Source organism: Pelecanus crispus, chromosome 1 (genome assembly GCF_030463565.1).
Source record: "Pelecanus crispus isolate bPelCri1 chromosome 1, bPelCri1.pri, whole genome shotgun sequence".
NCBI classification, from domain to species: domain Eukaryota; kingdom Metazoa; phylum Chordata; class Aves; order Pelecaniformes; family Pelecanidae; genus Pelecanus; species Pelecanus crispus.
Window position 1 is genome coordinate 5,365,803 of NC_134643.1, and position 27,649 is coordinate 5,393,451.

At 41.1% G+C, this 27,649-nt stretch overlaps 1 protein-coding gene across 1 annotated transcript in view; it reads left to right on the forward strand.

Annotated features, from left to right (window-relative positions):
- Nucleotides 1-27,649, forward strand: part of TAF3 (TATA-box binding protein associated factor 3) — a 115,731-nt gene that overhangs the window by 62,385 nt on the left and 25,697 nt on the right. The window contains exon 3 of the mRNA XM_075713351.1: nucleotides 25,676-27,486. Within this exon, the coding sequence (XP_075569466.1) occupies nucleotides 25,676-27,486 (1,811 nt within the window). The remainder of the gene's footprint in view (nucleotides 1-25,675; nucleotides 27,487-27,649) is intronic.

Genomic DNA, 27,649 nt, shown 5'->3' on the forward strand with positions numbered 1-27,649 from the left:
CTTGTTTAACATGGACTCTGTTTGAAGAGTTGACCTGTTATTTGTTTTTAGTGCTTTAAATTAAAAGTTTAAAGGTACCTAAAATTCAGCTTAAAGGAAAACTTGGCCCAGCAATTGAGGTTTGACGTCTGAGTCTCTCCAGCTCCCACATGCATGCAAGGAAACTTTCCTGAAGAGACACAAAAGGGAGAAATTCATCTGATCAGCAAATACGCAGCCCATACAGCTCTGAAGGAAAGCCTGGCTCCCAGTCAATTAAAATAGGCTCTTAATTGATCCTGTGCTAACCCAGAATGGGAGCTTTTTGCTTGCTTTCAAGGAGATGGGGACAAAAGTAAACTAGCAAGGACACCTGTCAGCTTCTAAGCTCCGGGTGTTTGCAGACTGTGTCTGCTGAAAGGGCATTGCGATGCTTACGGTTTAATCATCATGGTGATTTACATTAGCAGCTTAAATATATAGAACTTCGTAGTGATACCTTAACTAAACCTGTACTTAAATTCCTTAGGACCGACGTAAAATACCTTGGTATTGTGTATTTTAAATACAAATGCCGTATCAGCATCCAGGAGAGTTCAAGAGCCACTGGAGGGGTGGCTACTTCTGCACTAGCTTAAACGTGATGCATTTCACTGTTCTTCGACAGCAGCTTCAGCCAGTGTAAGTTGAAGGTCTTGGACCTCTTATCTTTGCAGTGACTGTTTTCTGTATTGTGGATCCCGTTATGCATTAAAAAATGCATTTTTAACAGGTTTCTCTGCACATCTTGCAAGTTCATTATTGTGAATAAAGAGTCTTAATTCAAGAACCCTTTGAATTTGTGTCAAGCTTTTGGCTGCTCCAGCACGCAGTCATCTTGTATCATTTAATCTCAGTTTGTTCACATGTGAAATGGGTGTGATGTAATGGTTAAAAAATGCACTTAATACACCAGTATATCCTGCAAACAGATAGGATATTATGCATAGAGAGCTTGCTGATGGGTGGTAGGGCAGTGGTCTATGCTGGCTTTTCCGGACACATGGGATGTAGAAGGGACAGTACAGTTGTGGGGTTTGAGTATTGTGTGAGAATAAAACTTTTTAGTCCACCAAGAAAGATACTGTACCTCGTTTAGAAAGTCCTTTGAGAAAGCCTGCACAGTCTGTTGGACCTATATTTTCCAAACCAAAAAACTGAGACAAAATGGCAAAGGGAGAAGGCAACTGAAGATTTTTGTCTTCCCATCCTTAAAATGATCATTGTTGTCTGCAGCTGTAAAACTGTTTTGTTGTCTTGCCCAGCTGGAGCCCTGAGCTTTCCTGGTGCAGCATCAGCCTTGCTGTGCCGATTCCTCATCTCAGGAGGAAGATGAAGAACAGTTTCGCAATTAGTGCAGTGGACTGGGATTCAGAAGATCAGGGTCATACTTGCTTTGTGACCTTAGGTAGGTCACTTCCTCTGTAAATCAGTATTATTACAGTAATATTTCCTTTCCTTCATCTTAGGTATGTCTTCCGTATTTGATTTGTAAACTGTTGTGACTGAGGGCTTTTCAGGTTAAGTCTGGACAGCATCTACCACAATGGAGTTCTGTTGTTAGCTGGGGTCTCCAAGATGCTTCTTTAATAAAAACAATCATAAATTCAAAGCTACTATTATGTTACATCATTCTTTTAAACGTTGAGACGTATGAGGTTATACTTGTTAAGCTCAAGAAGGTCAGGAAATACCAGTGGTGAGGTTGGACATAGAATCTTAACATGTCATTGCACGAGTGTGTTACAATCACAGCTTTCTTCTCAAGTGCACGGTATCATTAAAATTTGACTTATCTGAACTCTGTAAACAGGAGAGGATGCAGCGTGATGGTATGCACTCAGAGCAGGGCTTTGCTGGAGCTTGATTTGGCAAATCTGAATCCACAAAACTACAATATAGTAGTTTTGCTTGATATCTACATCCAGGCACCTAATATCTAATGTAGTCATTGGTGTATAATTTTGTAGATACTCATTGTTGTGTATGTACGAGATTCTTTTCTGCTTCCATTATATTCACTTGTAATATTATACTTTACATTGAATATTTCAGAATCCAGAGGAGCATTGTAGAAGAACAGCAAAACTTTAATCAGCATATGTCATGTGAATGAACCTACTGCTGAAGCCCAGTACAAGCGATCTCTGTACGCCCAGTTTGTCCAGTGCTTCCCAGTTTAAAGCTGACTGTGCCTTTGCAGCCCAGCCTGTGTGCACAGGAAATCCCTGCTCATTTCTGAGCAGACCTAGGAAAAGAAAACAACAGGAGCGAGATGCCGTTGCCAGGGCAAGTCATTCAGCCTGCTCTGATTTTCCAAGTATTCCCCAGACGTGCTGCTGTAGCAGAATGGGCAGCAGATTTGTTTTTCTGTTCTGGCAAGACATACACAACCAGCGGATCATCAGTTGGGCCCATCTGCACTGTCAAAGATATATAACTCAAAGCACTTTCAGTCTTTCAAGAGATAGCAGGCATCCCTGTCGCTGTCTCAGATTGGATATTTAAAAGAAAAAAACTATGTATAGGATTAATTTTGGCTGTACCCTAGCAGATTGGTCTGTTCTGTACATGACCAGAGTTGTGCCTTGCATCAAAGCTTGCCTGGACAGGTCCATGAGTGGAAGACTGAGGTCCAGAAAATTCTGTCCTAGATCGTTTCTGTAGCATCCAGTTTTGTTCACTTTTGCTTGATAAGGAGTGAGGCAAAGATGTAAAAGCCGTGACTTGTTTAAGTAGGAAACCTCGTTTGTACTTGCGGAAATAGGGCCGATTAATTCATGTACATGCCTGGTACAACACAGCTTCTTGGAGGATGGTGTTCCTCTGTTTCACGTTGCTTTGACAGCCATGTAAATTCTCGCTTTCATTATTTTATACTTTATTGAATTTACATGAGTGGATGCAATGATACCATACCTAGTTTTCACCAAAAAACCCCAAAGCACCATTAAGAGAGGTTGCTCAAGTGGTTTCCACCTCTGCTGTCACCTGTGGGGCAGCAGAACTGCAGTTACTTTTGGTTTCGTCCTACTGTCCCATGATTTGAGCAGGAGTGAGTAATATGGCCTGAACTTTTTTTAAAGGTTATGACAGGCCAGACCTGATAAATTTTAGCATGATAGGGGAAGCTATAACCTGCTGAAAATGGGGGTTATAATTAAAATGTGTAGGCACCCTGAATTATAGCTGTTGCGAGTGTTCCAGCTATAGTAATAATTGAAGACCTTTTAATAATTTTATATGTTCTTTTCTAGCTTGGCCTTGAGCTTAGGCAGGACTTCAGTTTCAAGATAATTTTCTTGTCCTCAAAAGTTAAATTGCTTTCTTTAATATAAAGCATACAATAAGGAGTGCAATTGAAAAGCTGCATGCCTACTGAACCTGCTCTTTCAGCATGAGACTCCACTTGTTAGGAGCAGATCCAGAGGAACAAACACTCTTTTATTATTAGATGATAAAACCCTGACGCCGTATCACTGTTTTGGCTTTCAACCTTATTGAACTTTGAAGAGAAATGCCTCTGTTTATAACATGAACTACCCAGTAGCATCCAGATATCTGTCACTGTATTATGGACTTGAATTTTTATTCAGTAAACTGTAGTGTGCTGTGTTGTTCATAGCATGTCTGATACTATACGACCAGGATCTGCCTTATATCCTGATGAAAAGCTGTAGAATGAGATGCAGGGTTTACCATTTTATTACAGAATTTTGATTGCAAGTTAGTACTTCTAATAAGTTTTAATTAAAGGAGTTGGCAAGTTAAGGTAGGTTCTTCTGAGTGCCTAAGAAATACAAAAAACTGTTTCTGCTGAAAGTTACTGGGATTGTTATTCCTAGATTACTGAAGCGCTGCTGAAAATGTGGCCCTGAGTTCAAAATTATGCTGAAGGCAAAACCCCATGTGCTTTAGAAAACATTATTTACTACCACGTAGAAATGCCTAAATAAATAGTAATACCTCTAGCATGTGACTTTGTTAAATGCAGAAAGTCTGTTGGAATGGAAAAGCAATTTGCATTTCTGCATGTGTGCACATATGCATGTTTGGCGAATTATGTTTCCATGTTTGAGTTTTAATTCACCATACTCAAGTAGGTTCTGCAGCCTCTAAAATTGGGGAAACTGAGGCAAGGCTCTGAGTTTATTTTGCAGGCAACTTAGCTTAGAGGCATCTGTGGCGAGGCAAAGATAAAAGTTGAAATTCACTGATGGTGAATTTCATGGATCGGTGTCTTAGGTGCAGGGTTGCCTGTGACATTTGCTTCCAAATAATCTCCTTTGAGATACCCAGCATGTTGCTGTAGCAGGAATCTTTCCTTTTGACACAGCAGTGGGGTGTTATGCCAAGAAACGTTTTTATAATTGGTATCTTAGCCCACAGTAAATATTTGTTTAATATTTGGTAAGATCTCGGCTGTGACAACCAACTAGCAAAAATGTTCTTCTCATGGGAGTTTTCTAACTGAGTCCTAGCACGTAGTCAAGATCTGGTATTTTATAATGCCAAATAATGCCGTTAAAAGGCTTTATAAGCTATCAGGCTTTAAGTGGTGTTTTCTGCTGCAGAGTATCAAATTGATAGTCAACCGTAATTTGGTTTTTAAGTTTGTCTGTTGAATGAGTACCAATTTGTATAGATAATATATTGTGTGTTAAAGTGAGTGCTCCGCTTTTGTACATTCCCTTCCATTAAGAAGATGAGACCTCGGATAACTAGGAGTTTCAGATAATGTGGAATCAAATACGTTAGCAAGTCGTACTGTAACAAATCAGCACAATGACTATTTTATGTTTGAAGTGGAGATCGTGTTTTGAGTGCCTGTAAATGCCTTGTTGGAAAAATCAATTCTGAGCATCCCCTTTCTCCACGTTTTGCTTCATTTTACTTCGAATGTATTTTGACACTGAAAATTTCAGTCCACTCACATGCAGGGATTAACTCTCTTGGCTTTTTTAAGCTTCGTCCAGATTTACGCTAAGGTAGCTGGGAACAGCGTGTGCTTTTGAAGGGCGTTTTGACCAGTGCTTAATTACTGTATTTGACTGGTAAAGCAGCAGAAGAAAAGCACGCACAGAAAACATCTGAAGAAGAAATTAAACAACATGGCACTTTTGAATTGTTTCCTCAAGACGTCTCCCTAGACCTCAAACTCCTAATGTTTTTGGACATCTCCATTTTTTTGGCAGACTTGCACCATGTAGAACAGTAACACTATAGCATCCTGCCCATTAGGATTGACAGAGCTCGTTTCATTTGGGGCAGGCAAATGAATAAATAAGGCTTCCTGGTACACTCAGAGAGCTCAGAACACTGAGGGAAAAATATCAATAATCCCCATTTGATGGAGGGTGGGAGTAAGGCGCAGAGCTGTGTCTTGTCAAGCACCGCCAAGCTGGCCGCTGGCAGAGCAGGGCCTTCAAATCTATTTGAAATAGGAAAGTCGATGAGAGAAAGAGATATGGGAGGGCTATTCCAACCTGCTGGATCGGAGGAAGAGGCTTTATAGGGCGATGTAACGTGTTCCTTAGTTTGATTTATTTATTTTTCCTCGCTAAGGAGAGAGTCTGCTGTATTCCACGTTAGATAGTCTTTGCCCTGGGTGCAATAAGCTTTTGCATTTTCTGAAGGGTTATATTGGTAGTATTGTGAAAATGTGACTGTGACCTATTTAGACGGGTTAGAGTGGGGTACAAATCTCTGCACTAGGAAGAAGTATCATTTTCCAGCTGGGCAGAAAATCGCATTTCTTCTGTAATCGAACACAAGAGCTCATTGAACACCGGAGTGGAGTGGCTGAGCCGTCGGCACTCTGCTGGGGTAATGAAGTCTCTGCTTAAATATTCCATCAGATAGCAGAAATCCTGGGAGTCCGAAGAACAGAATTACTGGCTTCGGTAGATGACCAAAAAGTTCTTCTTTTTCTTGGGAGAGACTGCTCGGCTGCAGCAGAGGATTGTTTTTAGGGGAGCTGCAAGATGCTTTCTGTATGTGTTCTACTTGCAAGTTGTCAAGGGCTGAAAATAGAGAGGAAAGTATTAGACATAAGCATAACCCTGGACTGGTAAGAAGATGATGTTCAGAGATCCATGCACATTTAAATGAGCCTGTCTTAGAAATGGGAACTTCTGAATCAAAGGCTTCTGTTTCTCAGAAAATCTACCCTTTCACCTAAATGCTCAGAAGTTGGGTAGGGAGACTACCCTAAGTTATTAGGGGTGCGACAGTTGAATATTTGTGTTGATGATGTTACAGCCAGGATCAGACAGTTTGTAGGAGGAGGTAATATCTCCTCTTAGACCTCCTGTTGTGGTCAGGAAAAAAACAAAACAAAAAACTTGTAAGCCCACAAGGTCCTGGCGAATAGCTTGTGCATCCAAAACTACATCTATTTTCTCCATCTGTTCTTACTAGGCTAATAGGAGATTGCTTCGCTTTATAAACCTAGACTTGGATGCCTTCCTTCAAGAAACACTTAAAGATGATGGATTTTTAAAATTAAGATTTAAAGACTTTTCACAAATTCACACTGTAATAAAAATATTAACGCGCAAGACTGTGAATTTGGGCGACGTCACATCATTAGGTTTGTGCAGGTGCTCTGAAGTGCATCACAGTTATTAAATTTCATTATGCGAGACGGGCAAATCTTATCTTGGCCTCACGCGAGTGTCACAGCAGTGAACTTGTTGAATTCCCCTAAGTTATGGAAATATCTAGCGTACAACCTAAACTCTCTATTACAAGTTTTGACACAACTCCGTTTCAACCAATGGGGAACATACATTATTTTCTATCCTTCAAAGCTGCTTTTCTGTAGAGATAACATTGGCAAGGATAGCTTCAAAGATAGGCGCTCACTCAGCGGAGGAACATTTCTGTATTACTCACAAAGATAAGGCGGTATTAAGAACTTGCTTGGAGTTCTTACCAAAAATCAATTCTATCTGTTATAGTTCTCCAGAGATAATTCATCCCTCTCCCCATCCTAATCTGCACTGGGGGGGGCAGAGGCAGGGAGAAGGATGTGGTACAAAAAGTAGATGTTACAATCTCACAGCCCTTTTGCGATTTATTTTAGAATTAGAAACTATACCTTTTCTGAATGGTGCGTCAGCCACAAAGTGATGGTCATTCCCAAATCGGTCATAGCCCAGTGACCAAAGTAGCTAATGAATTGCAAGGAATTCAACAACTCTCTCTGCCAGAAGAAACTACTTACGGTTTCTTTCAGTGGCAGGAGGAGCTTGCCTCTGCTCAGGAGAGATGCAGATCATACTGCAGATGAACAAACACCAACATTTCCTTTTTTTTAAGACCTGTTCCCTAATCCAAGGAGTGAGAGATGGACTCCTCCTCCTTCAGAGTACATAAAAAATATCTGATTAGCCAGATTACACCTTCCCTTAAGTAAAAGGTAAACTGGTAGCTTCTGTGTTAGATATCCAAACTCATCCTATACTTCTAATTTTCAGCTCTGCCACCAGTATTTTGTGTGACAGTGACCATACATACATAGTTTGTCCTTTCTGAGCCCTGTTTGTTTTCTCCTCTGTGTTCAAAAAACAGGTAGATGTGGCACTTGGGGACATGGTTTAGTCTAGTCTACCCTTGATTGGCTTAGAGTAGACTTGGTAGTGTTGGTTAATGGTTGGACTGGATGATCTTAAAGGTCTTTTCCAACCTAAATGATTCTATGATTCTATGATTCTAAGATGAGACCGCTGATTTTGTTCATGCAAATTCTTTGCCATTTGTGGATGAAGAGCCTGTAAAAATACATGGCTGTGGCATGAGCAGGTTGTCGTGAAATATCTGATCTTGGTAATAGAAAACTCCCAAAACAGTGATTTGGCAAAAATATTATTCCCGAGGAAGAATGAATTTAGACTTTTATTCTATATTGAGTATCTTGTGTCTCTAAATACCTGCTATTCTTGAGCAGTCATAGAGCTTATTAATCATATTGCTTATGATAAATGATTTTTTTTGCCACTCTGTCATTCAGCATGTCTGGTGTATGCCAAGGGTAATACTCTCTTGCCGTGGTGTAGTGTATTGAAAATGGAAATAACGTGTTTACAGTTTCTCAGGTGTCCTGACTAAAATTGTTACCTGTCTCTTCTCCTCCCAGTTCCTTATACTTTTGACCATAACTGACTTTTTTTTTTCTTTTCTAATTTGTAGAAGGCATAGATGCAAGTCCTGACAACACCTTTCTTTCTTAGAGAATAAGGTGTCCTTGTTCTTGCTCACAAATTTTATGGCTAGATTTCTTTCTCCCCGTAAGGCACCTAGATTTTTTTAAACAGCTTTCTGTGCAGATAGCTGAGTAAATTTTAAGTTTTTGTAGGAAACCTTTAATAAATAGCTAGAGCACAAGAAATTTATCCCATGGTAGCAGATGTATCATAGAGACCCATAAAGAATTTATTGCAAAAGGAAGCTGGTAGATACTGTATTTAAATTTCTAATGCTTTATTTTTCTTGTTACTTCATCCCACAGTTCTGGAGGTCATTTTGATTGAACTTAATGAGTTCCTGGGTGTACACAGAGTGCACCAACGTTTTGTGTTTGTTTCTCTAGCCCAGAAATGGTGGAGGAAGGGGGAGAAGCTCAGAAACAAAAAAAGAATTTGATGTGTGCCAAGGTCTTGAAGAAAGCACTTGAAACAAACTCAACTTAAATATTTGTGGATCTGAAATTCTTTGTTAAAGGCTCTTTAGCTCCCTGCAAAAGAAGTGGTGGCAGGTCCTTTTTGTACGTTTCAGTGATATTTCATCTTTGAGAGAGATTTCTAGACATTATCTGAAGTTCTTCTGCTGTCTGCCTTTCAGCTCGGAGCACTGACAGTTCTTGGTGGGAGTGAGAGAGGAAAGGGTTTTCCTTCTCCCAGTTTATTAGGGAATAATATGGTGTAAAGAGGGGGAAACAAAACAAAATTTAGAAGGTACATTGAGGAGTGATCTCTGCTGAGTCAAAGACGCCATTCAGGAAAAATAAATAAATCTCCTGCTCTAGTTGGAAAAAGAATCCTCTGTCCTACTGCGAAGTAAGAGATCTGAATGAGTCTTCTCCTGAACTTTCTTCATCTGCAGCAGGAGGCTGAATCGGTGCACATGCGTCCGTATCTACCCTTAAGAGAAGATGAAGGAAGTCCCATCTCACCTGAAAGGGCTCCTAGGTCTACTAAAATACAAAAAGCAAAGTTAGCAATAGAAATCGACTGTGTATAGTGTGATATACTGACCTTGAACGTTGTGTTTTCATCGTGTGCTGTTCTTTCAAGTCGGAGGACTGATAGCCCCATGTCTGACGTAGGCTGCTGGAAGGTTTATCTGCTGTAGCTGTGGGATGCTGCCAAGAGGAGCCCGCGTGCTCTCGTCTCTGGCTGGTTGTTTCTCCCTCTTTCCTTTGAGTTGGTTAAACAAGTTGATGAGGCTAAGAGCTGTTTTTTTCAGGGAGGAGGGAGAGGGGAATTTGGCTTTTCTTTCAGCTCACTGAACTGATCTGCCCTGTGGCTGCACGGCCACTGGATGCTGTAGGACAAATGTCAGAGCATGGCTATGCATGAAGAAAGGCTAATGTGCAACCGCGCTCTAAGGTAGTCTACATTAGACAGCGTTGGTACCCCGTGTCCCAAGCTGCTGATCATTGCAAGCAGCTTTGTCTTTTGAGCATTATATTAGAAACCAGAAAAACCCAAGAGATTGTAAGCTAATTCATCTTGGCCATAACATGCTAGACAGATATATTCTCGTGGTTTGGCATGGTGACACTGAATTCACCGTTTTAAGCAAGACAAACTATAACTTAGTGACCAAACTGGGATTATTTAGCTAGTCTTGGTTTCTACTATAACATATGAATAATAAAGCAGGATCTGTAGAAGTTATATATCTAAAAGTTAGATATCTAAATCCCTTCTGCGAGAATATGAGGTGTAATTACTTTTTAATAACTGCTGAGATACATCACATCTGAACAGCTTCTTATCTAGGAGTATCCTCGGGCATTTTTTCTTTTTCTGGATGTGCATATGAAATGAAGCCACAGTATCTGCAGTGACAGGTGTGAGATGGAAGAACTCAGGAGTGAAGAGACTCTCCCTAAATGAGCGTTCAAGGACTGAAACTTGCAGGATTTAGCATCATGTGATGGAGAAGCCAAACTAGCAAGTGATTGCTGCCCATTCACATTCTGGCTCGTTCCACAGCCACTTTGACCATGTGTCCACAACATCCTTATTTGTCCCATCTTCCTCATTTTGCCCCTGAAATACTTGTTCAGTGTAACTCCTCTTTATCTCTTCTCCCTCTTCTTACTGCTTCTTACAGTCCCGTGTTTCATGGGATTCCTGGATGTTTTGTCCTTAACCTTTTGCTTCAGTCTTGCCTTTGGCCACCAGTCTCCTTCATGAAAATATCCCGAGTGACACAAAAAGCAAATGTGTTCTTCCCTCCTCTAGTTTTTATCTGTCTGCTAAATGCTAGGAAAAAAGAAAGCTTAGAGTGAGGGTCAGGAAAAGGCAGAAAAACTGCAGTACAGAAAAACTAATATTTGCTGGGTTTTGGAAGGGGCAGGCAATGAAGACCAAACAAAAGGAGCAGAATACAAGGATGAAAGAAAACAAAATCAGAGTAAAAAGAAGAAACAAAGAAATGGGAAACAAAATCTTCAGTGTTGTTTATGTTCATGATTTATTCATGTAGCAGTGTGGGCGAAGGCAGTGGTTTACAAACATAATTCAGGTCCCTGCCCCATGAATTTACAATCTGAATTGGGAGGTGGGAGAAATTAATGCAGAAACCTCCCACATTTCTATTTATTTCTCTGTATCGCATCCCAGAGCATATTTCATTTTGGGGAGAGGAGGTAAGGACAGATTGTTGTTGCTAATAGGATTTGGGTCAAACTGCTGCTTACTATTTGGCACGTAACTAGATTAATAGGGGGGTGTTCTTAAAAATTACATGCCACAGCAGGAGGATAGTCCCCTCCCCACCGAATTTCAAGTCCCGTTCATCAGCAAAGGTGTTTGGCTGAGCGTACACTACAACAATTAAAACCCAAGTTTCCCTACCACTGGCGTTAATCCTAGCTTGGAAGGAGCTCCCTCGCCACAGCTGAGCACACTTCGTTCTGCCTGTATCCCAAGAATACCAACAGTTCGTGCTCGCTCCCATAGACAAATCTCCCCTCCATCCCCCAAAACTCATGAAGATAGGGGTGATAAAGGTCGGAGTTTATGGAAGCCATGTGGAAACTTTATCTGCGTTAGCCAAGAGCTGGAAGACAGTCAAGCAGCCTAGGTTAAAAATTGCCAAACTACCCCTCCGGATGCTAGCAAGGGCCAGTTATAGCCATCTACTAGAATGGTGCTTATAATTACGAGGAAACTATGTCTAGAAAATAGCTTATACGAGGTATTACGTGAGATCTGCTGGAGCTGGGAGGTTGATGGGCTTTTAAAAATAAAGGCTGTAGATTTTGTTTGATGGTGGTGGCTTTAAGAACACAGGTTTCGCAAGTGTGGCAACCAGAAGATCAAATAAATAGTTACAGATTAATTTTGCTTAGGCTATCAATGCTTTTGATAGCTAAGGGAAGTTTTGTATCTCAGGATGAAGAAGTCTTTAGTTTGTGGCTTGTTCGGGGTTCTTTGTAGAGCACCAGCTGGCATCCTTGGGAATTTCAGTTCCCTCTCGGCAGCGAGTCACCTGGACGTGTACCAGTCTCAGGTTCGTGAAGCAGGAAGGTTACATGGGAATCCGACAACTCTAAAAGGAAGGATTTTTTTTTTTAATGTCTGAGTGGAAAGTTAATGTTATGTAAAACTGCCTACTGAAGCCAATTCCTTTGCTAAATTTGTTTTCATAGGGTTTTTTCATTTCTCCCATGTGTCCAAGAAAAATATTGCTTAGCTAAAAGACATTAATTCAGTTTAAATCAGGGTATCAAGCCCTGTGAGTCTAGTGCTGATGTGTGTGCACAAGTTTCTTGTTTAAATTAAGTCTGCTGGTTACTGGCTCTTTGTTTGTTTCTCCACTGTCCGTGTTTTCGCTATATTCAGGATGCTTATCTCATGAACTGCTAGAAACCTCACGGCCAAGTACCATTTTTTAAATAATTCAGATAGAAAAGCAATATCCTGCAAAATTTCTGTAATCAAGTATGTATACAATCCAGCTTGTGCGGAAACTTGATCAAAATAGATCCTTAACTTCTAGTTAAGCCTAATTAAGGTGCTTTTTTTTAAAAGCAGTGTTCGATACAAAACCACTTCTCATTTTCCTTTGCAATCAGCACATCATTTTTGTTTTGTTAAAGGACACGGGTTGGATCCCTTAGATATACAGCCTGGGCAAGCTTTGCAAAACAATTAGCGCATCTTTCACGTGGTCTGAAGTTGATTGAATAATTACTCAAATAATGGTCAGTAATGGAATACATAGGGTTATCTCCTGGCTAATCCTCAGGTAATGGAGTTGGTGTATCTCTGATTTTTCTCTTAGCAGTTCCCAGTGAACAGGAGACTGAGACAAAAGTGATTATGGGAAGTAGAGGGAGTCACTGGAGGCCAGCAAGGAAAAGGAGGCCTTATCTTAAGCAATTAATCAAGAAAACTCCTATTGTGGGACAATTATACAAAGCTAATTCTAAAATAGCTTTAGAGCCTGAGGTCCTGGAGGTTTTTGTGTGTGTTTTTTGGTTTTCTTTTTGTTTTGTTTTCAGAATTTTGCCAAGGTCATTGGGAGCACTGGGGCAGACCTTGCATCAAAATGAAGGCTGCTGCGTACTTCAGAGTGAGTTGAGTGTCAAGTGCAGCATCACGCAATGTTGGCTTTGGGGTGGTTGTCAGAGCTGTAATTTTTTATTTATAAAATGGGTTGGAATGTTTCTAAAAAGAGACAATCTTTTGAAAGTTGCTTAATGTTTCCAGAAAAAACATCCTCTGTTACTTTGCATCCATTGCAAGCGATACCAGGAGGAGTCTTACCACAAATCATTTCACCTTCGTGCCCCGCTCTCCTAGTGTACATGCAGGACTCCGATATCTCTGAATCTCTCTTCCGTTCTTTTTCTCTGGTTTTTTGCACTGCTTTTTGCTTCCCTTAATTGTCCTACAAAGGCTTGCAGCAACTGCAGAAGCATAGGATTGTTTTGTGGCTGTGGCTTTGCGAAAGGTCATAAGGTCTTTCCAGTTGTCCCCCAAAAAGCTCTTGTACGGTGAGAGCATCTGACAGCCTCCTTTGCTCTGTTTTTAGCCTCTGAGCTCCCTTGGAAGTGAGATTTATTTGAAGATGTTGCTGTGATCCATGAGGTCCTACGGAAAGAAGCAATAGATTTTAGCAGCTGTCCCTGAAAAATTATAAGGTCGCTGGAAGAAAAGCAGAGGTTTTAAATTGGATGTGGTTTAAATTTTCCTACAACCTCCTGAATTGAGCTCCTTGCTGGAGTGGGAAGCTGCCCACAGAATTATTACTCAGCACGGTCACCCCATGCTCTCGTAGCACTTTTTTTCCAGCGGTGCTGACAGCAGCATTTTGAACCCGCCTTAGCATAGGGCTGTCCGATGCGGTTGCAGATGGCTGTTGAGTGCTGCCCGAGAAGCTCTGCTGTCTGGATGTGTAGGTGATTGCGCTGCCCTGATTAGTTTTCTCTCTGCCTACGGCCACCTTTCGCAGGGCAGGGTTACAGGGAGAGCCAGGGACACACATGTGCTCCCATGCAGACTAAAAGCAGAGAGGCTGAAAGACAAAGAGAGTCACTAATTGGATTTGTAGCTGTAAGAAAAAAAACTCTTAAAGTAAACATTTTCCTCTCTTTGTGTCTTTCCTTGGCTTCTTTCGTGAAGACAGCTTGAAAGTATCTGTTTCGGGGGTGAGCCCTTCCCAGCAAATTTAATTTTGAGGCTTGTCAAGCTTTATTAAAGCCTTATCATCAGTGATTTCCTTCTCTGCTAGATCAAGAAGATTATATTTGTTATGGGATTCGTATTGTATCTGAGAATTCTTCCCAGCAAATGTGGGTTTTCATGTATGTACCAAGACACACCACTACCAATTCAGAGTACTGAAGTCCCGGGGTGTGCGTTGTCAGCACATATTCATGAAGACTTTGGATGCTGTTCAGACAAAGTCGTAAGCTGGAACTGCATTTGTATTTCTGAGTTGGCAACTGTTTAAATAAACACATTGCTCTGGATGGCAAAAGCATTCCTAATTGCTGCTGGTATCCTTAAAGAAATGAGCTGATATACCCATTCCCAACAGCTGGAATATTTGGTAAACACTTCTGGGTATGGTGTGCGTACATCTATTAAGAGAGGATAAACATAAGCCTTTTTTTACTTTGAAGATGTAGTAACGCTGTTTGCAGTAGTGGGAGTTTCCAGTCAATGGCAGGGCTTTTTTATATTTTTTTCATTATTATTATTAAATTTCAGTGACTTGTGTTCATCTGTGCCACTATGGATAGATACCGCAGAGCAGGGGGTTGTGTAACAGTGTAGACAGACTTTTCCCATTTTGTTCTAGAGCACGGGATCTGGTTGACATTTTTATACATCTCAATTCATATATTGAAAATAGACTTCTCCCTCCCCTAGTCTTTTCTCATTTTTATATAATTTTTTTTTTTTATTGCTGGGAAAATACTTCATTTCCCTTTCTTATCCAATGAAGACAATCAAATGGATGGAAGAGTCTCTAAATACGTGCTCCATTGTTTGGTTTTTTTATAGTGCCCAGAAGTAACCAAAGCACTTTGAAAAACACAGATACAGTTCTTGCCCTGAGCAGCTTATCATTTCGTTTCAAACGTGCTCTTGCAATTGCAAGTAATGCGCAATAGGAAGAAGAGCGGAAAGGCAATTAATGGCCAAATGAGTTGTTGAACTAAAAAGTTATTTGAAGGTGATGCAAACACTCACAGCCTTTTTACGATGGCAAAGTTGCTTCTTTGTCCTGCATAGCAAGAGTGATGATGGTCTTTAAGTTGTGTTGAGCCAAAGCTTCCTTCTGGTAATGCATTTTTGCAGAAGCTCCATCATGTGAGCAAGTATATAACAGATTAATACCCAAAATAGCCCCGGTTTACTTTGGAGGGAGTAAAGCAAGTCATAGGCAGACGCAGGTAATTGTAGCTGATTGCAGACTTCGTCTGGCAGAGGTTTGCTCTCTCCACCTGGATTTTGTGCCACACCTGGCACAGCGGTGTCTGTGTTTATCCTCTGAACTTTGAGATGAGCTAATCATTCAATAGGAAACCGCTGTCTTCGTATTCCCATTTCTTCCATGCTAGCACTTGTACATCAAGCATCTTCCCTGCGCCGATCGGTATTGCCACCGTCTCCCCTCCCATCTCTTCTACCTTTGCCACAAAACCAGTAACGAGTCGGCTCGCTAATGATAGCTGGGCTGAAGGGCATGTTAGCTATTTATAGCAGCAATATAAATAGAAAGATGCTTATTAATACAATCTAAAATATCCCATCGTGCCATCATGTCTCCCTCTTGCTGTCTCTGTGACTCCTGAAGACAAGAAATGCGACTCTTAAATTCTAGCACCTCTGCCCTAAACCACAGTTCTGCTGTCATGGGCGCGTTACGCAGAAAGCAAAGCTTTTGCAGTTTAGATTTTGAACTCTTGGGAAGAAGGGGTGAGGTCTGAAGTAATATGGTAAAAGAAGTATGTGATGTCTATGGGACAATTATGCCGTACCATTACTGGGGTTCTTTAGCTCAGTTGCAAAATAAGATACTAAATAATCACTGTATTTTCTCACTTCCAAATCCAAGTACCTGAATGCATATGTAGGTTGCAAATCTGTGAAGGACTCAAACAAATTCTGCAATGCCAGGTAAAAAATACTAGTATGGTAGAAGTACATGTAGTACAATGTAATTAATACCTAGTTTGTTCCTCTGCTAGGAGGTATAAATAGTTGCTTCCTAAAATATTTGTAGAAGTCTGGGGTTTCTTAGCACAGGATTTTAATGAAGGTAGAACAGTATATTTTCTTATACAACACCATAATATATAAGAGGAAAAGCACTGTACACTCCTTCCAAATGTTTATATAGGTTCAGTGGGTTTGTTTTTAGTAAGATTTGTGATACTTGAAAAGCTGGTTTGGAAGGCTCAGCCAGGAAGATTAGATACGGAGGTGCAAAGTGAAAAGACTGACCGTCTGCTTTCCTTTTGTCAAGAAAAGTACCTATAAACCCCTCGTATTACATTTGAGAACTGTTAGATACAGATAATACAACGTGGATTTTGAGTCTTTAGATCATAAATTCGATCTTTGCAAGAGGAGCGGCGCTGAACGTTAGTTGTAACAGAAATTCTCATCCAGAAATACTTCCAGGAAGATTATTAAAATACTACAGGTACTGACATCGGCTGCAAAGATCTACTTGTGCATATTTCTTTAAAGGGGGGGAAAAAACACCTTAATACACAGTATTACCATAGCTAGGCCCTATTATACTATTGTAATCATAGCTGAAGCAAGAACGGTGATTAACGATGGCAATTTATTGTATCTGACGAGGGGAGAAAATAGGAGATGTTGTCGTTATCATAAATCATATCATAAATAACCAAAGAGAAGCACTCAGAAAGCTTGTGTGGTGTCAGCAGCAAGCCCTTTCAGGCACGTTAGCCCAGGATGTAGCCATAGAAACCCCAAAGTCATATTGTTATCTTAGTCTTGCTGCAGTTATGTGATACAACAGTATTAACATATAGATTAGGCCATTTATAATACTAGGTGTCATTTCAGGTTGGCTTGCTTATATAGCATTTTAGTTTTTTATTGTGCCGAATGTTAGGGAAACGCTGCATTTTTACAGGTCAGTATAGAGCCATTTGTAACGTATCGGCTTCACACCTCTGTCAGTCTTGCTAATGTACTCTGTTATTGATTGGTTGTACTCTATGAATTGTCATTGCCTAATTACCTTGTCTTTGCTAATAATTTCATTTTTTAGAAGTCAAAATGATCCTTTAAAGAGAAAACCTCTACGCCTGCACGCGTACTTTGGGGCGAGTTTCTGATTCTGTTAAGGATCATACAACCAAGAGGGAGTAAAAAATAAAATAACAAAACGTGCAGATTAATCCAAATTCTGTCATTGAGGTTTTCTGTCCCTGGCTGTATGTTTTGATCAAAGGGTGGTGGTTTTCGCATCACGCTCTGTTCTGCAGATTTCAGGGGAGAGACTCAATCACAGGTAATTCAGAGCAGCACCAAAGTGACTGAACCAAGGCTGCCCTGCTGATAGGGAGCTGGCTGGTTCTCATGCATCTTCTCGCTCAATCACTTCCTAACGATGCTTCGGTGGTTGTTTTTACTCTCCATCCAAAGTCTGCTTAACAGCTCCAGACACATTAGCGTAGCATTGCCATGCACATGCATTTATTTGTGTATGTACGCGGGATCTACAAAATCTGTTGAGCCGCTATTAAAAAGGCAAAGTGAAAATCAAGCCTCCGTCTTTGTATTTAGACAGAAACACATTTTTAATTGCTATATGCAGCGCAAATGCAGGACTGGTATTTTGTCAGGTCAGAGAGAGCTCATGAGTGTAGCTGATAACAATCTGCCAACGCTGTTTTTCTGTCTTCGGCAGGAAACCGGGTGTGTCATTTTAAGAATCCTGGGTAGTTTGGCTTCATAAACATTGCATATTCTAAAAAGTATTATAATGAGGACTGCCACGAGTAAGTATTTAAAAGTGTTATTCTCATTGCATCCAGTATCCTAAAGGAGCACTGGAAGCCAGTTGCACGTTGTACCCTAAGCCAAGATCTGATGCCCAAAGAGTGATGCTCCACACCTCTCTCCTCTTCTTTCCCACACCCTTAGGCTTGCGTGATCCCAGGGTGGGCTTTTTGCTTTGCCAACTGGACAGAAAAATACTTTCTCTTTTTTTTTGTTTTCATTCCATCCCCAGATATATTTCCATCTGAGTTAACCCATTAAGTCACTTCACTATGGAGACGGGGCAAGGTGATGATAGAAGAAAGGAGGTGCAGGACTTTCCTCTGGCTTGTTCGAGCCAAAAAGTTTGAGTAGTATCATGGCAGACCAGGTTGGTGATTTGAGTTCAAACTAACAGATAATCTTTCTTATTTTAGCCTCGATTAGTTCCCCATTCTCCTGCACAAATGCTTGAACCAGGACAAAAGAAAGGATGGGACTGTTTCTTTTTAAAGCAACACTGTGATGTAGAACTACAGCTTTAGTGGTTGTGGTTTGTTTCTGGCAAATGATGGATTTCTTATTCTCATGTTGATATTCAAAAGTTCGTCTCCATCGGTTTTGTACCAAGAAATGCCTAATCAAGAGTGTGAAGAAGTTGTTCAGCAGGGTGGAGAGGTAACTGAATTGGTCTGGAAATTTGTGAGTCCTGAAGCAGATTATTGCTATCATCCGTATTTCAAGATGGATGGATGTGTTTTGTCATTATGGATAGAGAGGGGTTTTGTCGACCACCTGTAGCTTCTTGGGCAGGTTAAGAACTACTTTTGGAGGCACTGATAAATGTATACACCAAGTCAGTCAGCCTTGTTGAACACCTCTGAGTACAATCCAGAGTAATACCAATAGTTGAAGGCACCACCCAGCCACCTGGGCCAGAATTTTCCAATGTGACTGATGAGTCTGGATGCTTCACTTCAGGCACCTTTAACATCCTCTTTACAGTGTTTCAGTTACATCTGTAAAATCACTAGCCACACCTGAAAGCTCTTTTTTTTTTTTTTTAAAATGTATTTGTGGTTTCTGCATTTTAGAATATACCGAGTAGGCACTCGCTGGCAATGTCAGTGGAAAAATTTGAGACATGTGGAAGATGAGCTCCTTGATGGTGCCCTCTTACCAGCTCTCTTCCCAGAGAAAAGTGTCAACTGGAAAATGTCAGGGTTGGGTAATAAGTTGGTTGATCTCCTTTATACAGTAAAAGGGAGATGTGTTGGTGTATCGCCTGTTTGGTAAACAAGTCGTTTAAGGGCACCGAAGCTGGTGAAGGGTCTGGAGCACAGGCCTTATGAGGAGCGGCTGAGGGAACTGGGGTTGTTCAGTCTGGAGAAGAGGAGGCTGAGGGGAGACCTTATCTCTCTCTACAACTCCCTGAAAGGAGGTTGTAGTGAGGTGGGTGTTGGTCTCTTCTCCTAAGTAACTAGCAATAGGATGAGAGGAAATGGGCTCAAGCTGCACCAGGGGAGGTTTAGGTTGGAAATTAGGAAAAATTTCTTTACAGAAAGGGTAGTCAAGCATTGGAACAGGCTGCCCAGAGAGGTGGTGGAGTCACCATCCCTGGAAGTGTTCAAAAAACGGGTAGATGTGGCACTTGGGGACATGGTTTAGTCTAGTCTACCCTTGATTGGTTTAGTGGTGGACTTGGTAATGTTAGGTTAATGGTTGGACTGGATGATCTTAAAGGTCTTTTCCAACGTAAACAATTCTATGATTCTGTGATTCGGAGTCACATCAGTGATCAGTTGTGTTCATACAGCAGACAAACTATATATATATATGTATATAAAACATATATATACACTCACATATATCTATATAAAATCTGACATTTTAAGCTCAAAATGTGTTGCAGGTATCTTAGTGTCTTCATTTTGCATTAGGGTATCAGGATATTGGCCTGTAGGAGATTAGGATTGAATTTTGTCGCTCTTCCATTAATTTCCTTTACGGACTACAAGCACACTTTCTGTTTGTTTTGGGAAAAGGCCATTGTTATTACAAGTTAAAGAGATAAAACTATCATGGCATAAGAAAAAAACTTTTCACTTTTAACAGAAGTCAAAAGCCCCTACTTATGAGGACGTGATAGGGATGTTAAGCTCTTGACTCAGTGACTTAAAATTTCCCAAAAGATATCTTTGGCTTAATCTCATGCTTTATCTAGACAATAGGAAAATTATTCTGGAAGTCTGCAGGAAGATTTTTGGTATTTCTTTTTCACTGAAAATTTTCGTATGTTGGGTGGCAACACTCATTTCTTTTCTTGCATTTGAGAGGCTGAGCTGGCTTATGTATAAAACCTTCAGCTCAATATCCATGTGGTCCTAAGGAGGATATGCTTGGAGAGAAAGATGGGTTGAAGATTTCAGTGCAGGCACTGCCACATTATTTCCTTTCATGAGTCCTAATTTTACTTGAAAACCCTGATGCTTGCAACTTCCATACTTAGGTACTTGGTACCATGCAGTGCAAAAGAACAGAGAGACCTGATACGAGCAGAACTGTGCGTGAAAGAAATGCGTGATCTACTGATAGATCTTTATTTGACCATTTTGCATTCCATTAGAAAATAAAATGTTCAGATTCTGTTTAAAAAGAAAAGGGTTATGGAAGAAATTTAATTGTTGAAAATAGGCACGTATGAGTTACATGGAAACATCTGCTCATTCAGAACAGTATCCTAGTGGGTTTGCTCTGATAGCTGATACTGTTTATCTGGCTTACTAAAGTTAATATCGAATACCAAAAGCCAAAATCTTGCATTATTACAATAACAAGAGTTGGCTTCCACAGGAACTGTTACCTGCCAGAGTTTTGTGCAATTAATACGTTAGCCATTGCATTGGAGGTAAGAGTGCTGTTCCTAACATCATGTTATGCTTTCTTCAGCAAGAGGTGTCCATCTTTAGGCCAGCATGTCTCGCTCTGCTTCGTCTTGTACCGAAGAAATACTGGTTTATTCTTAGATCTCCAGATCCTAGCCAGATGGTTTTATCCTACCACCACCCTGTGGCATAGGGAAATATTAATCCAGTTTCTGGAAGAGAACTTTGCTTAAATTAAATACCAGCCAACAGACAGTTTTTGGCAGGGTCAAGAGCTGAGCAGAGATCTTGTGTGTCCCAATATGTGCCACGTTCCTTAGGACATTGTCTAACTCTAAGTGCTTATGCTGCTGTCTCTGAAGCTACCAAGTAAAAAGTCTGGTAATGACCAAGATGATGACAATTTTAATTTTACATATGTATTTATATATATGTGTGTGTGTGTGTGAGTGTGTGATAGGTGTTCTTGCTTGAAACATGTCTATACACAGGTGTGTTTCTCTTCAATCAGAAGAGTTTTGCATCTATTTTTTTCCTGCCTTCACTTTCATCTGACCTGTTGTTGAAAGAGCAATGTGCGCAGCCTCCTCTAATGAGGCAGCCAGGAGAGCGTGGTAGTGTGGTATGGGTGCTTACGCTTCTTTTTCTGCAATAAAGGCAGAATTTCTGTTCCTTTGCACCCCTCTGCCAGTTTTAGGGACAAATAGTCCCTCGCTCATCGTGAACTTGGAAGTTCATTACTGAAGTGTTGAGTATTGCTGTCCTGAAACTGAGCCGTGGCCAAATTAAGAAGGTATATATTCAATAAGCCTTTGGTTTTGGAGTCCCTGCTGTGCTACAGGAACATGATGCACAAAGAAAGAAATTTTGTGCTTCTTTAGTGGTTTTTTGTTATAAAGGTGCAGGAGTTTTCGTTTCTTGCCTGAACTATTCAGCTTAAGAAATTTTCTGGCATTTGAAGCAGTGACAAGTCCTCACGGCTTGCATTTGGGATTCTAATGCTTTCTGTCCAGAGATCCCGAGGAGCTACGTATTTATCAAGTTCAGCTTTTACAGCGTCTCTGTGAGGTGAAATTATCATCGCTTGTCAGATGGGAAGACAGCAGCGCGTGGTGTGACCTGCCTGCGATCGCGCTGCAGAGCCGTGCCAAGAGGGGAGTGGATTCCTTCCTCCCTTAACTTCAAAACCATCCTTTCCTCGAAGCGAAGAACTTCCCTCGTTGCATAGGCACGGGCGATGTTACACATCCGAATATGCTCCAGTAAGAAATGCTGTCTTAACAGTTTTCTCAGACTGTTAACAGCTAACAGCTGTCAGCTTGTTTTATTTCAGCATTGGACAAGTTCACCTTCGGGGCTGCGACGGCTGAACCCATCCCTCCTGTAACCTGTGCATCGTCTGGACCAGGCGCTGCATACGGGCCCGCTGACATCATAAACAATTGCTCTGTATAGCTTTAGTAATGTGAGCATTAATATTGATCCAGCACTGACTTTTCTAACAACAACCAAAAAAAAAAAATGTATCTGTTACCTTGAGAAACCTCCCAAACGGCTCTGGTCTCCTTTCATTACAGGAGAGAGTTATTAGGGCAGATGGCCGAGGTGATATCCATTTGACCTATAGATGCTAACTCAAGAGTGGGATCATTAATAAGGTGGCCAGAGATAGGGAGGGATGGCAGTAAAGAGAGTTAAAAAGCAATCCTGTGCACAAAGGATTGCGCGTCAAGAAGTGTCGGGCAGCGAATGAGACGGGCAAAGGTGAAAAAGTGGCTGGTTTTAAATGCTCGTCTCCAAGTCAAGCAGATTATGCTTAAAAGCTGATGTTTCCCCATATTTGGTTCCTGCTCCTGTATGAATCCTTCTGGAGGAAAAAGAGCCTGTAGCTCTTGAGCGTAAGACAGAGATTTCGCTTTCTCTAATTAACCCCCCCGCCAAAAGTGCTTTATTATTTTCTGCCATGGTCACAGCTGCGGTGGCTCAGGTTTGAAAGCCGCTGCCTGGCAGAAAACCAGCCCTCGCTGAGGATCAGACCGTGGTCTCGTTCCAAGAGAAATTCGGGTTTCATTTGACCACGATAGGATTCCAGATTGTCATCTGAGCATGTCTGAAAAGTGGTGAATGTGTGTCAGTAGTTAAGTGCTCATGAACTTCCTTAGTCCCTGGATTGTTCAGGACTGACCCAGGCAATTTTTTCCAGATGTTTTGGGGAATCCAAGTCCATATAAAAGGGATGGTAATGCTTCTGCTTCCTTACTAAGTTGTCTTTGTGGCTTGCAGGAATGTGCATGAAAGCTGGAGCCAAGACACCCCGATTTCTAGTCTCACCTCTACAAACTGCACTTTAACCTTTTCTGCCCTTCCCTGGCATCTCCACACAAGATCACAGAAACTTCGTGGTCCCGGTGCAAACTTTACTTGGCCTTATTAAAAAAAAAATAAGCATTGCTCTTTTTTTATTGTATAAAACTCCAGTCCCTGTTCTCCAAACCTCCTCTGAAATTGTTTTTTCGCCTTTGATCCAGCAGCTGCTGGTTTTCTGTAATCCTGAGTAGGTAAAACATGAGAAGCACCTTGGGATGGGAAGGAGTTACAAAAATATGAAATATTGCAGTGCACTTCCGTGAGACACGGTATAACAAAGTGGCTGTTTAAGCAGACGCCGGGCAGAAATCTTTAGCAAATAAATGTTCTGATTTTTCTAGTAAATGTAATTTTTTTTGCTGTTCATTGCAGTAGTTTCTCTTCCACTTTATTGACTCTTTTTATCCCTGTGTTTTTTTATATTAAAATGGTTTATGTTGCTATCTCTAATGTCTGCATGACCAAACCCTGTCTTTCCTAATGTTTGAATTTGGCTACACTTTTCATCTTGTAGCCGAGGCAGAAGACTTCTCTAAATCCCTTTTTTAAAGTATGGTGTTTGTTTTAAATTTTATCACTTTCTAAAATTTTAAACGAAAACAAACTCTCAGTGGTGAACTAGGTTGAATGAGGTTGGGAGGGAATTGCTCGGTAGCAACCGGTGCTGTATGACATCTGATGAATGCTAATTCTTCATCCCCAAAACAGTTTTGAGCAGATGAAGGCAGCCGATTTCTGCAACAGCTTAGAGATTGAAATGACTTCCACAATCTGGAAGCAGATTTTTTTCCCCATAGCAGGTGCAGGCTCGGTCCACAGTGATTTCTCAGTTATACTCTAACTTCGCAGTTTAAAAAATTTAATGTCAGTGCCCAGCCAGGCAAAACCTAACTCCCTACCATTTCTGTTTTTCACGGAAGGCTAAGACTTTATCCTCAGGCAAAGTCTCCTCTCTGGGCTGGCTGCTGTAAATCCTCTGGGCCCTGGCAAAAGCCAGAGTTGCTAGCTCATTTTACTTAATTTGTGATGCTGGCAAGATTTGTGCTGCAGCCCAGGGCTCTTGACTCAACTCTCCTAAATCAGAGCATTGACACATTACAGTAGAGAAACACCAGCACAGAAAACCTGAAAATAAACGCCTCGAGAAGAGATATTTCAGAAAGATGCTGGCTTACAAAGCTTTAAAAGGTGTTAGTGTAATGTTACGTTTCTCAGTGTTTGCTTCTTTAAAACCACCTGCTCATTAGGAAGTTGGGTTTTAGCCACTGTGATAACAAATGGGTTTTACTATGTATTTCATGTGAGAATCTTAGGCCACTTGATATCTTTCCACAGAAACCCTGCTAGACAAAATGTCATGGCTTTTTGCAGGTGGGTAAACAGACACATGGGGTGACGTGAAGTGAGGCTGTCTACGCAGGAATGTTACCTGGCGTAGCTGTAATGACGTAATTACGGCAAATACAAATGTGTCAGGTTAACGCCCGTGTGGACGTTCTTATTCCAGACTAAGAATCCTTTTTCCTGCTTGGATAATTCCATTTTGAAAGTGAGGAAGTGTATCCAAGAGGATAAAGTGCTTGGCTGTGGTTGGGGAGATCAGAGGTTCTCTTCTCAAACCTGCTGTGGATTTGCTGGGAGATCTCACGAGAATTTTCTCCTTTCTCTGCACTGTAATGTCACATGTGTGGGACTGATGATGGTGTTATATGTAGAAAGAAAAAATGATTGCTATTAACAAAAAAACAGAGCAATCACACAGGTGGTGTCCAGGGTGGCTTGAAACAGTTGGTGCCTGATGTGCACACTGTGCATGTTTCAGGTTTATCTTACTTTCAAAAGCTGGTTTTTGCTCTCATAGCCTGAATGCCCACTTGCGACTGGAGCGTGTTAGGTGTATTCCTCCAGCAAAATACCTTTCATTTTGGTTTCACTATAGCAGGAAGCCAGCATCTGCACTCCAGGATTGCTCCGTGGTACAAACAAAACAGCAGTAAGCAGGGATGATGGGGAGATGCAATTCTGGGGTGTTCCTATATAATCATAACAGATAACGTCCATGTGCAGCAAGCTCTTCAGATGGTATCAGAGACAGAACCTGGCAGGTTGAATGGGGCTTAGTCCTCTGCTTTAACCTTCAGACTGTGCTGCTTCAGGAAAAACAAACCGGGTTTAGGAAGAGATTTTCCTAGTAGTTAATCTGCAGTCAAAATTGTGTGATACATAAGCAAGACAGCTAATTCCAGTGAATTTTACTTTGATGTATGCTTTGCAGTCCACTTTGTTACTGCAAAAAATGCTTCAACCTCTCTCCCTTTGTTTAAAATGAACGAAGCAGGTTCGTGTTACTGTAATCCTAACAACTGCAGTAAGAAATAATCAGGACATTTTGAGGTAGAACTGACACTTCGGACCTGCTCCACAAGGTCTACCATCATTGGTGAGGTCTACCGTTACATCCTTTGCTCATGGTTTGGACGTTACACTGTGATGAGGGCACCTGCCAGTTGTGATGGTGGCTGATGCGAGACAAAGGAGATTCCACTTCCAAGTAGACCAGTAAGAAGGTGTTAGGTGGCCACTTACCTCTTATGGGCTGAGATGCATGTGACCATTTGCTCTGATGCTTGTTTTTTTCTGTAAAACATATTTTTCCTAATGCTTTTTAAAAAATGTTCTTTGTTACAGAAGAGGAAGAGGAACAGGTGCCTACCGATGGAGGTACATCTGCAGAGGCCATGCAGGTGCCACTGGAAGAAGAGGGAGACATGGAAGAGGATGAGGCAATTAATGATGAGAACTATTTGAGCAAGAGACCATTAGAAAGTCCCGATGCTGAGGAATTTCCGCCTGTGAAACGGCCAAAACTATCTGTTTCCAAAGCGGACACCTTGGACGGAGCTTTGGAACCACGTGAGCCTCTTAGCTCAATAAATACTCAAAAAGTACCACCAATGCTTTCTCCAGTTCATGTTCAGGACAGTACAGACTTAGCCCCTCCTTCACCAGAACCACCCATGTTGGCTCCCATTGCAAAATCACAAGTGCCAACCCCCAAAACTTTAGAGGCAAAGCCATTTGTGCCCAAAACAAAGTCCAAAACAAGTTCTCCAGGACAGAAGACAAAATCACCTAAAACTACGCCCTCACCAGTGGTAACTGGAAGTCCCATACGTTCACCAAAAACTGGATCCAAAGAAAAAAAGTCACCAGGTCGCGCCAAGAGCCCAAAAAGTCCTAAAAGTCCAAAGGTTCCTGCTCATGTTCCCCAACCACCTGTCAAGCCTGAAACACCAAGTAGAACCCCTCTGGCTGCATTAAGTGACAAGATAGGAAAAGAAAACATTCAAGTAAAACAAGGACAGACACCACCTGAGCCTGCCATCAAGCCAAATATTGAAAACCAGACTAAGAAAGTACCGGTAATGGACAAGACCATTGATGATTCGATCGATGCTGTAATTGCTCGTGCATGTGCAGAACGAGAACCGGATCCCTTTGAGTTTTCCTCTGGTTCCGAATCAGAAGGGGAAATTTTTACCAGTCCTAAAAGACTTTCTGTTTCAGAGACTACAACTCCTAAACCTTCTGTTTCCACCAATAATGCAAATAAGGCAGGAGCAACTCCAATACCTCCCTCAGGTGGGACTTCAAGTTCAGACATTTCATGGACAATGGATGACTCGATTGATGAGGTCATTCGAAAGGCAAACATGGGGACACCTTCTAATCCACCTACCAACTTCACTTACTTCTCCTCTCCTTCTGCTTCACCACCAACTCCAGAACCTCTTCTCAAAGTCTATGAGGAGAAAACCAAGTTGGCTTCATCAGTAGAAGTGAAAAAGAAATTGAAAAAGGAGCTGAAGACAAAAATGAAGAAGAAAGAAAAACAAAAGGAAAAAGATAAAGATAAAAACAAGGAGAAAAACAAAGAGAAGGAAAAGAACAAGGAGAAGGATAAAGACAAGGAAGGAAACAAGGAAGCGAAATTTCAGTGGAAGGAAATACTCAAAGATGATGATCCCTATAAATTCAAGCTAAAGGACTTTGAGGATACTGACACAAAAGTAAAGTTGAAAGATGGCAATACTAAAAAAGAGAAAGAAAAACATAAAGATAAAAAGAAAGAGAAAGAGAAAGGTAAAAAAGACAAGGATAAGAAAGACAAAGAGAAACTTAAAGATAAGGGTAAGGAAGATAAGATAAAGGCTCCATCAGCACCTCTTGTGTTACCTCCCAAAGAAATGTCTTTGCCCTTGTTCAGCACACCAGCTGCCATGAGGCTTCCCAGTATGTTACCTTCCTTGTCTCCAATGCTTCCTGAAAAACTGTTTGAGGACAAAGAGAAACCAAAAGAGAAGAAGAAAGACAAAAAAGAGAAGAAGAAAAAGAAAGAAAGGGAGAAGGACAAAGAAAAGGAAAAGAAGGAGAAAGAAAAAGAGAGGAAAGAAAGAGAAAAGAAAGAGAAAGAAAAAGAGAAACACAAACATGAAAAGGTAAGCTGTTTAGATGAGTTGAGATGGCATACTTGCCTGAAAGATGCACATGGATTCCTGTATTTGCTGCTGAGCATTGTTTAAAGCTTTGAGGAGATGTGTGATTACAGGTTTGGCATTTTTTAAAAGTAACAGCTCCAAGGAAGACATCCCCCAAGAGTTT